Genomic DNA, 8,327 nt, shown 5'->3' with positions numbered 1-8,327 from the left:
CCCGGGGGCGTGGGGTGCCCCCCAAAAAAAGCCGCAGAGGCGGGGCAGCTCAGGGAGGCAGGTGCCCGCCTGCCCAGCCAGCCCTGCGGGCAGCTCTGAAGCCTGCTGGGCTGTGAGGGCCGTGCTAACATGCCAGCCGACTGGTCCTGCGCCTCCTCAGCCAGGCTGGCAAGAAGTCCCTCCTGCCTGGAATAGGAGAGGGGCCGGCGTGTGGGTGCGAGCTGGGCGCAGCCATGGCAGGGCACACGGTGACAGTGCCTGGGGCCGCTCACCTGAGCCTGTGCCCTAGGTCTGGAGCCTGGGCAACAGCTCCTCGCCCCCAGCCAACTGGACGGTGGTGGGCCCGCAGACGCAGCTGGAGATGGCCGCCCCCTCGCCAGGCTCGTACTGCGTGCAGGTGGCCGCAGTCACGGGTGCAGGGGCCGGGGAGCCCAGCGGCCCCGTCTGCCTCCTTGTAGGTGAGAGGGATCCTGGCCACCTTCCACCTCCCAGCCCCGCCTCCCCCGCCCAGTTCCTCCTTGTCACCTGGCCCTCGTGGCCTCGCTGCCATCCTCAGACTGTATGTTCCCACAGAGGAGGCCATGGAACGAGCCCCCCAAGAGCCTGGCGAGCACAGCCCCTGGGCCCTGGAGCCACTGGAGGCCACCCTGCGGCGGCCAGAGGTCATTGCCAGCGGGGGCGTCCTGCTCTGGCTACTCCTGCTGGGCATTGCAGTGTGTGTTCACCGCCGGCGTCGGGCTGGGATGCCCCTAGGCCCAGGTGAGAGGGCGGCCCGGTGGCCAGGCCTTCCTAGGTCCAGCCGGAGCACCGCGGGGCCTGAGGTCTCTGGCCAGAGGGGAAGCCTCCGGCATGGCCTTCCCTGTCCTTCTGCAGGTCTGTACAGGTACACGAGCGAGGACGCCATCCTGAAGCATAGGTGAGGGGGAGAGGGCCTCCGGCGGGCTGGGACAGGGCAGCTGGGACAGCGATGGGTCCTGCCAGCCGGTGTCCTGGTGGTTCCGGTTTCCTTTCCGTGAGTGTCCCTGCACTGGGGGGTGGGGGAGAGGAGACACAGGAAACACAGGCGACGTGGCCAAGGCCCACAGCGCACACGGCCCTCCAACCAGCTAGTGCCGTCTCCCACCCCGCCCCACCTCCACCGCCCCCTGCTGCCCCTCTGCCGGTGGAGAGCACCTGGCAGGTGATGGCAGGCGCCCGCTCTGACTGCACACCAGCCGCCTGCCCCAGCTCACCACGGCTCCAGCGAGTGTGTGGGCTGTGCCAGGCCCGCACCCCACACAGAGGGGGCCCAGTGCGGGGCCTCTGCCCCAGCGTGCTTGGGCGTGGGTTGCTGTGGCACACTGAGGGTGAACACACCTCTCCTGCCTTACAGTCTGGCCCTGCCTGCTCCTTGCTGTCTGCCCCACCCCTGTCCTCGGCAGAGGTCATCAGACCTACTACGCGCCCAGCCAGGCTTGTGCTGTCAGAGTCTTAGCCCAGAGTGAGAGCCTGCTGGCCAGTGCTGAGTGCCTGGCCCTCGGCTCACGGCTCTCTCCTGGGCCCCTCCAGGGCTGTGCGGCTCTGCCCTGAGCCTGCCCTGCCCAAGCCCTTTCTTGTCCTGGAGGGGGCGTTTGTCCTGGCCGTTGGTCCGTCCCGCTAGGAGCCTGTGGTCCGGGCAGGGACGGGCTGTGAGTGTGCAAGGGCAACCAGGTGTGGCAGCGCACGGTGGTGGGTAGAGTGAGGAGACTAGGAGAAGGACGCTTGCACATTCGCCCGACAAGAGAAGGGTAAGGGCGGCCAGCCGGCAGAAAGAGCCTGCTGCCTGCCTGGGACAGACACTGGCCTGGCTGGAGCAGGGGCAGGGTGGAGGGCGGGACCACCAAGCTCGTTAGCAGTGAGGCAGCTTGCCAGGGAGAGCCAGGGATGGCTGTAGGCAGACGAAGGCCTCCGTCCACAGCCTCCGCCAACACTGCAGCATACGCTTGCTCAGCGGCCGGGCGATGCGCTGTTCACTTACACCGTGTCAGCCTCCGTGGAAGGCCCCTGCTGCCACACTGCAGCAGCAGAAGTGGGGTTTACCTGCCAGGGCTCACATGGAGCTGGGGCAGACAGGGACTTCCATGCCAGGGTCGTCTGCTCCTGCCGTTCCCTCCACATGCAAAGAGCCTTCCAAGAGCTCATGGAGACGGGAATCAGGGAGAACTCGCATGGTCCCAGCTTTTTGCACCAATTAGACCAATGCTGTAATTCCGTCTCCCCTGGACTTCCTAAAGCCCCTTCACGTGTAACACATAACCAGTGCGTTAATTCCCTCTCCCAGCTCTGGGCCTCGTGGAACCCCGACCTGGGGTGGAACACGGAGCTGAGGCTGGGGCATGGTTCTAGCTGCTAGGGAGCAAAGCGAGGCTGAGAAGGTGGTCAGAGTAAGCCCCATCCCTACCCTGCGTTCCCCTCTGAGCTAAGGTCTCAGCCAACTGTCCCCTCTGCTTCTCCCCTGCCTGGTCCTCGGCCACCCAGGACAGACCACAGCGACTCCCCCTGGCTGGCAGACACTTGGCGATCCACCTCAGGCTCCCGGGACCTGAGTAGCAGCAGCAGCCTCAGCAGCCGGCTGGGAGTCGACCCCCGGGACCAGCTGGACAGCCGTTGCTCTCGTGAGCATACCCAGTGGCACCTCAGCCTGGGGGGCAGGACCCCAGGGGTGGGCGGAGCCTGGGAGGCAGCTCTCATGGCTCTTCCCGGCTGTTTGCAGTGATCTCGGGGTGCCCCCGGAGCCCAGGTGTGCCGCTGCTCCCAGACACCAGCACTTTCTACGGCTCCCTAATTGCCGAGCTGCCCTCCAGCCCTCCAGCCTGGCCAAGCCCCCAGGCTCCAGCTAGCAGGTGCCTCCAGCCCCAGCAGGCCCGCCACCCAAGGCCCTGGCCCAGCCCAGACGGCTGCAGGGGACTGGCTTCTGCACGCTTGTCTCTGGCCCCTGCAGAGGCCTGGAAGGCCAAGAAGAAGCAGGGTAAGGACGGGGAGGACGGCCCTAGCCCAAAGCCGCTGTGGGAGCAGGAGCGGGAGTGCCACCACTGCCAGGAAGCCCACAGCCTTTGCCGGCCTCTCCCCAGAGTGCTCAGATTTCCGCCCTGTCTCTGGCTCGAGCTGTTTCTGCACTTGACCCAAAGGGGCAAATACAGACTAAGCACCACTGCATGCCAGACCCAGGAGCACAAGACACAATTGCAGCCCTGCCTGTGAGGCTGGGTCTGCCCGGAGTGCCGAGCTGTGTTCGAGAGCTTCAGGTGCTGCAAAGCCGCGGGCTCTGGAGCTGTCTCGTGGGATCCGAGCACAGGCTGGCACCAACTGCAGGCTCACCCCTCTGAGAAGAGCAGGCAGCTCCTCCCTGGACACATTGCCCTGATGCTTGACCTCCCAGGAGGGGCGACTAGGTCCCCGCTGCCCGGTGGCCACTAGGCAGCAGGTGCCCTGCCCGTGCTTATGCTATTTCAGTCCCCCCTCTTCAGGACAGGTGAGCTGTCATTTCCCTAATCCACAGGGAGGGAACACAGGTCAGGATGTTGGGGCAATTTCTCAAAATCCCCAAAATAAGCAGCTGCAGACTCAGGTCCGAGGCCAGGATGGCCTGCCCTGAAAGCTCCCTACACCTCCCCGGGCTCCCGGGAAGCCAATTCCTGGCCGACTCCTTTCTCCCGTGTCTGGCTTGTGCCTTTCCTGCCACCTTCCTGAACCTTCTGATGGCCGAAACCGCCCGAATGTCCAGCAGCCAGCTCACTCTTTGAAGTCAGTGCAGTTCAGGTTTTAGCTCTGGGATGAAGGGACTGAGAGAAGGCCCTAACTGGCTCAACATCCAGAATTTTGTGACCAATCGAGTGAAGCCCGTACCGTTTCTAGCTTTGCCAAGACCCTGGTGTGACGAAATGCCGACTACAGCCGGCTGACAGCCAGCCCCCGCACACCACTGACCGGGCACACACCGCCCTCTTGGAACACGGTGCTGCCCAGGGTGAGGGCCACGCCAGCCAGCTCTGGGTGGACAAGGACCTCACCACAGCCCAGGGCATGTGGCTGCAGGGACCCCTCTGGTGGGCAGATGGCCGTGCCCTACCCCAGCCCCAGGGCCTGAGCAACTCGGGACCATGCCAAGGCCCTGCCCAGGCCATGGGGTGGCTGCACATGGCCTCATCCGAAAGGCCGACGCCCTTCTGTCCTGGAGCCACAGACTCTGTCAATCCCCTCACCACACAACCTGCCTGGTCCTCCTCACTATCTGCCCCAGCGGGCCTTTCCCCCACCCACCGGCATCTTCAGTCCTCTGCCCGCCCCTCCCCTCACTGGCACTTAACTGCCTGCCCCACCGACGGGCGGACGGGCACCAGGTCCCCTGGGCTGCTGTCACCCGTTGTGGACACAGGCCTGCTGCAACTGGGCATGCACATGAGCCTGGATGATGCCAGGGGCCATTTTTTGTGGTATAGTTTATTGAAGAGGCATCGAAACTAAACCCAAGCACAGAGTGGGGAGGCCCCTGTTACCAGGGCCCTTCCTGGCGAGGCCGTAGGCTGGGATGGATGCCGCCTCTTCCAGGCCTGACCTTTCCCTTTCTTTCCCATGACGGACATTCAGTTTCCCAGGGCAGGGCTGTATTCTGTATTCTCAGGAGGTATTTGCAATGAGAGAATTGGAAATTAATGGATTCTCTCCAAGAAAAGGGTTCTCTGTCTTCACGGAGCCAGGAGTCATGAGGAGGGCAGCGGTGTGCGGACAGAAAGCAGGGATGGGGTGTGCGCTGCTAAGGAAAAGAAAGAGGCTTTCAAAAGTCCTAGGGGACCAGCAGATGGCCTAGTGGTTATATCACTGGACTCCCACATGGCCAATTGTGGTTTGAGTCCTGGACCCGGTGGCTTGAAAATCCAGAGGAGGAATGGCAGCATGGTCATCCCCCCAGAGGGTGATTTCTCACTTTCCCTCTCACTGTCTCTGTCTCTCTCTTTCTAACAAGCACATACATCCTAAGGCAAAAATCTCTTAAAAAAAAAAAAAAAAAAAAAAGCAGTACCTGCTAGGAGCCAGAACCTCGCAACCTGTTCATGTCCCAGTCAGACCGTAATGTGAGGTGGCATTTATGAAGGTGAGTGGGGCTCAGGCTCAGGGACTTCCAGAGGCCGCACAGCTGGGCCGACTGCAACGGCAGGCCCCCGACCAGCCCAGTGCTCCCGGGACGTGGAGGGAAGGAGGGGCTCCTCTGTCTTCTCTTTGCTCCAGCCACCCCTGCTGGTCCCTTCGCAGCACTGCACCATGCCAACAGTTCCCCGCTGGTCCCGGCCAGCCACCCCATGGAGCTCTGGGCCTGGGAGCTGGGAAATGGAGGTCCCCAAGGTCTTTCTCCACGCCCAGGTGAGACATGGGGGAGTGGGGGAGACAGGGCGCAGGGTCACCAGGCCCGCCTGCTCCTGGTTGTCCCTGCCCAGTGCTGGCAGGGCCGGCAGGCTCTGGAGCTGAGGGCTGTGCTATGCCATGTCCCAGGTGCTGTGCCCCACTGTCTGACTGTCTGGAGGGCCCTGGGACCCCAGCTGCTGGGCTCCCCTACTCGCCCTCTCCCTGGAGCACCCCTCTCTCCTCACGGAGCACCCACGCAGAGCCAGCAGAGCCAGTGAGAGGGCAGGGATGGGAAGCAGGTGGGAGGTGGGTGTGGAGACCATGCTGGGGGCTGTGCTGACCCTGCTGCCCCCTCCCACCCCACTCAGGCCCACGGTGGAGCCCCCAGCTCCCAGCCCCGCCCATGGCCACTCTGGGCCCCCCAGCTCCCGGGCCTCACCCCTCTCTGGTCCCAGCCCAGCATCCAGTCGCCTGTCTAGCTCATCGCTGTCATCCCTGGGGGAAGACCAGGACAGCGTGCTGACCCCTGAGGAGGTGGCCCTGTGCCTGGAGCTCAGCGAGGGTGAGGAGACCCCCAGGTGAGCAGCCAGGAAGCAGGACCCCACTTGCTTGGCATGTGCCCCCCGCCCTCACAGTGCTATCCCCTGTCCCCTCTCTCAGGAACACTGCCTCTCCTGTGCCGAGGGCGCCCTCTCCCCCCTCCACCTATGGCTACATCGGCATCCCGGCCTCCGAGCTGGCAGGCGTGGGCAGGGCTGCAGGCAGGGTGGGCTCCGACGTGGGGGGCTTGCCGAGCCCGCCTCGGCCCTGCCCGACCCCCACCCCCAGCGAGGGCTCTCTGGCCAACGGATGGGGCTCGGTCTCTGAGGACAACGCCCCCAGTGCCAGGGCCAGCCTGGTCAGCTCCTCGGACGGCTCCTTCCTCACCGATGCCCACTTTGCCCGTGCCCTGGCCGAGGCAGCGGACACCTTTGGCCTCAGCCTGGAGCCCCGGGAGGCAGACTGTGTCTTCACAGGTGTGTGGTCCACGCCCCGGTCTGAGAGACCCCCTTCTCCCTAGTCCCTTGTGGCTATCGTTGAGAGGGCTGCATTTTTCCAAGAGGTGCCAGGTGTCACCTCGCGAAAACCCTCCCACACCTTAGCAGGGTAGTCGTCGCTCCGGAGATGACCCCACCCCAAGGAAGCCAGCGGTCAGGGAGGGCAGCTGACATGACCAGCCAGCACAGAGCCGGGGTGCACCTGCGGCCGTCCCAGCCCCCATGCATCCCCAGGAGGTGTCAGGATGGTGGCCCCAGCCCCTTTGTCCTCTCACGGGTCCCTCTGCCTCCCGCTGGGAGCTCGCTCCTCTCCCCACCTGCGGTGTCCCTAAGCCCTGCCCTGGCCCCTGTCCACAGCTGCAGTCAGGGAGCAATGGGCAGAGGGGATGGTGCCTCTGGTCAGCAGGGGGCAGCTCAGGCCCCCACGCCCCTCGGTGACCCCCACACCCGTCGGATGGACCCCTCGCCCTGAGAAAAACACATGGGAAGGAAGGTCACTCTGGGCACAGCAGGACGAGGGCCCGGGGCCACAGGGCTGGCGGCTGAGCGGAGCTGGTTTGGACTGGGCCACTGCTCTAAGCAGACCCTAGGGCTGGCGGCCAGCATCACCTGACACCTGGCCCTCCCTGCAGATCCAGCATCCCCCCCTTCCCCTCGGGATGACCTCTTCCTGACACCTGGCCTCCCCCTGCCACTGTGGGAGTGGAGGCCAGACTGGCTGGAGGACGTGGAGACCAACTATACTCGACGGCTGGGCAGAGGCCTGCCCCTCTGGCCTCCCGACCCTCACCCTGCTCCCCGGAAGGGTCCACCCTGCCGTCCTGTGTCCACAGCTGGTGGTGAGTGTGGCTGGCCACCGCGGCAGCCTCCACCCCACCTCCGGGTGGGGGGTGGGTGTGCTTGCCCCCGGCAGAAGCCTCCACAGAGGCTGCTGGGAGCGGCCGGGGGCTGGCCTGGTGGAGCAGAGCCAACTCCTCTTTCGCCTCTTCAGACTCCTTCCGAACTGCGTCCTGAGACCAGACGGGAGTCAGAACCACCCTCTGCAGCCGGGAGCCCCCATGCTGAGCCTGCCTCCGGGGCTCCATCAGAGTCCCCCTGGGTGTGAGATGAATGGGAGCCACGCGAACCCCAGCTCTGGGGCACGCTGTCCCCCCGCAGATGCCCTGGCTCTCCTGTGTGAAGCAGTCCTGCCTGCTGGGCCCTGCCCTGGGTCAGAGCGGGTGGGAGCCCAGGTGTCCCTATGGGAATGGCTCCTAAGGGAGTGGCGTGGGGCCCAGCTCTGCATCTCCTGGGGAGGCCAGCCCCGACACATGTATAATAAAGGAGGCGAGGTGCCCCACTCAGCGCAGAGCCACGGGGCGAGGTCTGGGGTGGTGGCTGGAGGGACAGCGGTGCGAGCACGCGGGACAGGGCAACCTCCGGCCACAGTCACGAAGAACCCCACACTGGGCTCTGGGAGGTTTAGGGAGGGGACACAAATCAGGGACAGATGGAGGTCAGGCTCGGGGACACTCAGGGCTGCCACTCCTGTCCTGCAATTGAGGGACTGCCCAGAATGCAGGAGAGGGGGTGGGCTCTGGGCTCTGCTGTCCTGGCCACCTACCTGCTCTTGGCGGTCCCAGCCCCCTCCCCAACCCCTAGCTGGTTTCTCAAAATAGACAGTAGAATCCCAAAGGGGTAGGGCCACCTGTAGGCTTGGCCAGGCACTCGGAGCAGGACTTCCAGCCTGGAGCCACCCCAAGAGTCTGGGAGGCCTGTTATGTCCCCAGGCAGGAAAGGCCAGAGCAGAACCCAAAGGTGAGCGGTGTGGCACAGACCAGGCCAGGCCCTTAGGAGCACCTGGGGAGGGTCCAGAGGGGGCTGTGGTCCCCACCTAGCAGCCCCACCGAAGGCCCGGAGAGCAGGACTGGACTCTTGCCTCTCAGTGCAACC

At 64.8% G+C, this 8,327-nt stretch overlaps 1 protein-coding gene across 3 annotated transcripts in view; it reads left to right on the top strand.

Annotated features, from left to right (window-relative positions):
* ROBO4 (roundabout guidance receptor 4) overlaps positions 1-7,738 on the top strand; it is an 11,063-nt gene extending 3,325 nt beyond the window's left edge. The window contains exons 8-18 of one of the 3 annotated variants that reach the window (XM_014588720.2): positions 290-458; positions 574-759; positions 874-916; positions 2,497-2,633; positions 2,732-2,986; positions 5,245-5,376; positions 5,506-5,632; positions 5,814-5,936; positions 6,019-6,374; positions 7,028-7,234; positions 7,387-7,738. In XM_014588720.2, coding sequence (XP_014444206.1) covers positions 290-458; positions 574-759; positions 874-916; positions 2,497-2,633; positions 2,732-2,986; positions 5,245-5,376; positions 5,506-5,632; positions 5,814-5,936; positions 6,019-6,374; positions 7,028-7,234; positions 7,387-7,409 — 1,758 coding nt within the window. In that variant the 3' untranslated portion in view covers positions 7,410-7,738. Of the gene's footprint in view, positions 1-289; positions 459-573; positions 760-873; positions 917-2,496; positions 2,634-2,731; positions 2,987-5,244; positions 5,377-5,505; positions 5,633-5,726; positions 5,937-6,018; positions 6,375-7,027; positions 7,235-7,386 lie in introns of all 3 variants that reach the window. The other 2 variants (XM_006140579.3, XM_014588717.2) reach the window with 2 other exon arrangements.
* Positions 7,739-8,327: the final 589 nt, after the last annotated feature.

The sequence above is a fragment of the Tupaia chinensis genome, unplaced genomic scaffold (genome assembly GCF_000334495.1).
Source record: "Tupaia chinensis unplaced genomic scaffold, TupChi_1.0 Scaffold000037_4, whole genome shotgun sequence".
NCBI classification, from domain to species: domain Eukaryota; kingdom Metazoa; phylum Chordata; class Mammalia; order Scandentia; family Tupaiidae; genus Tupaia; species Tupaia belangeri.
Note: the sequence above shows the minus strand (reverse complement) of the source record. Positions and strands in the feature narration are given on the sequence as shown.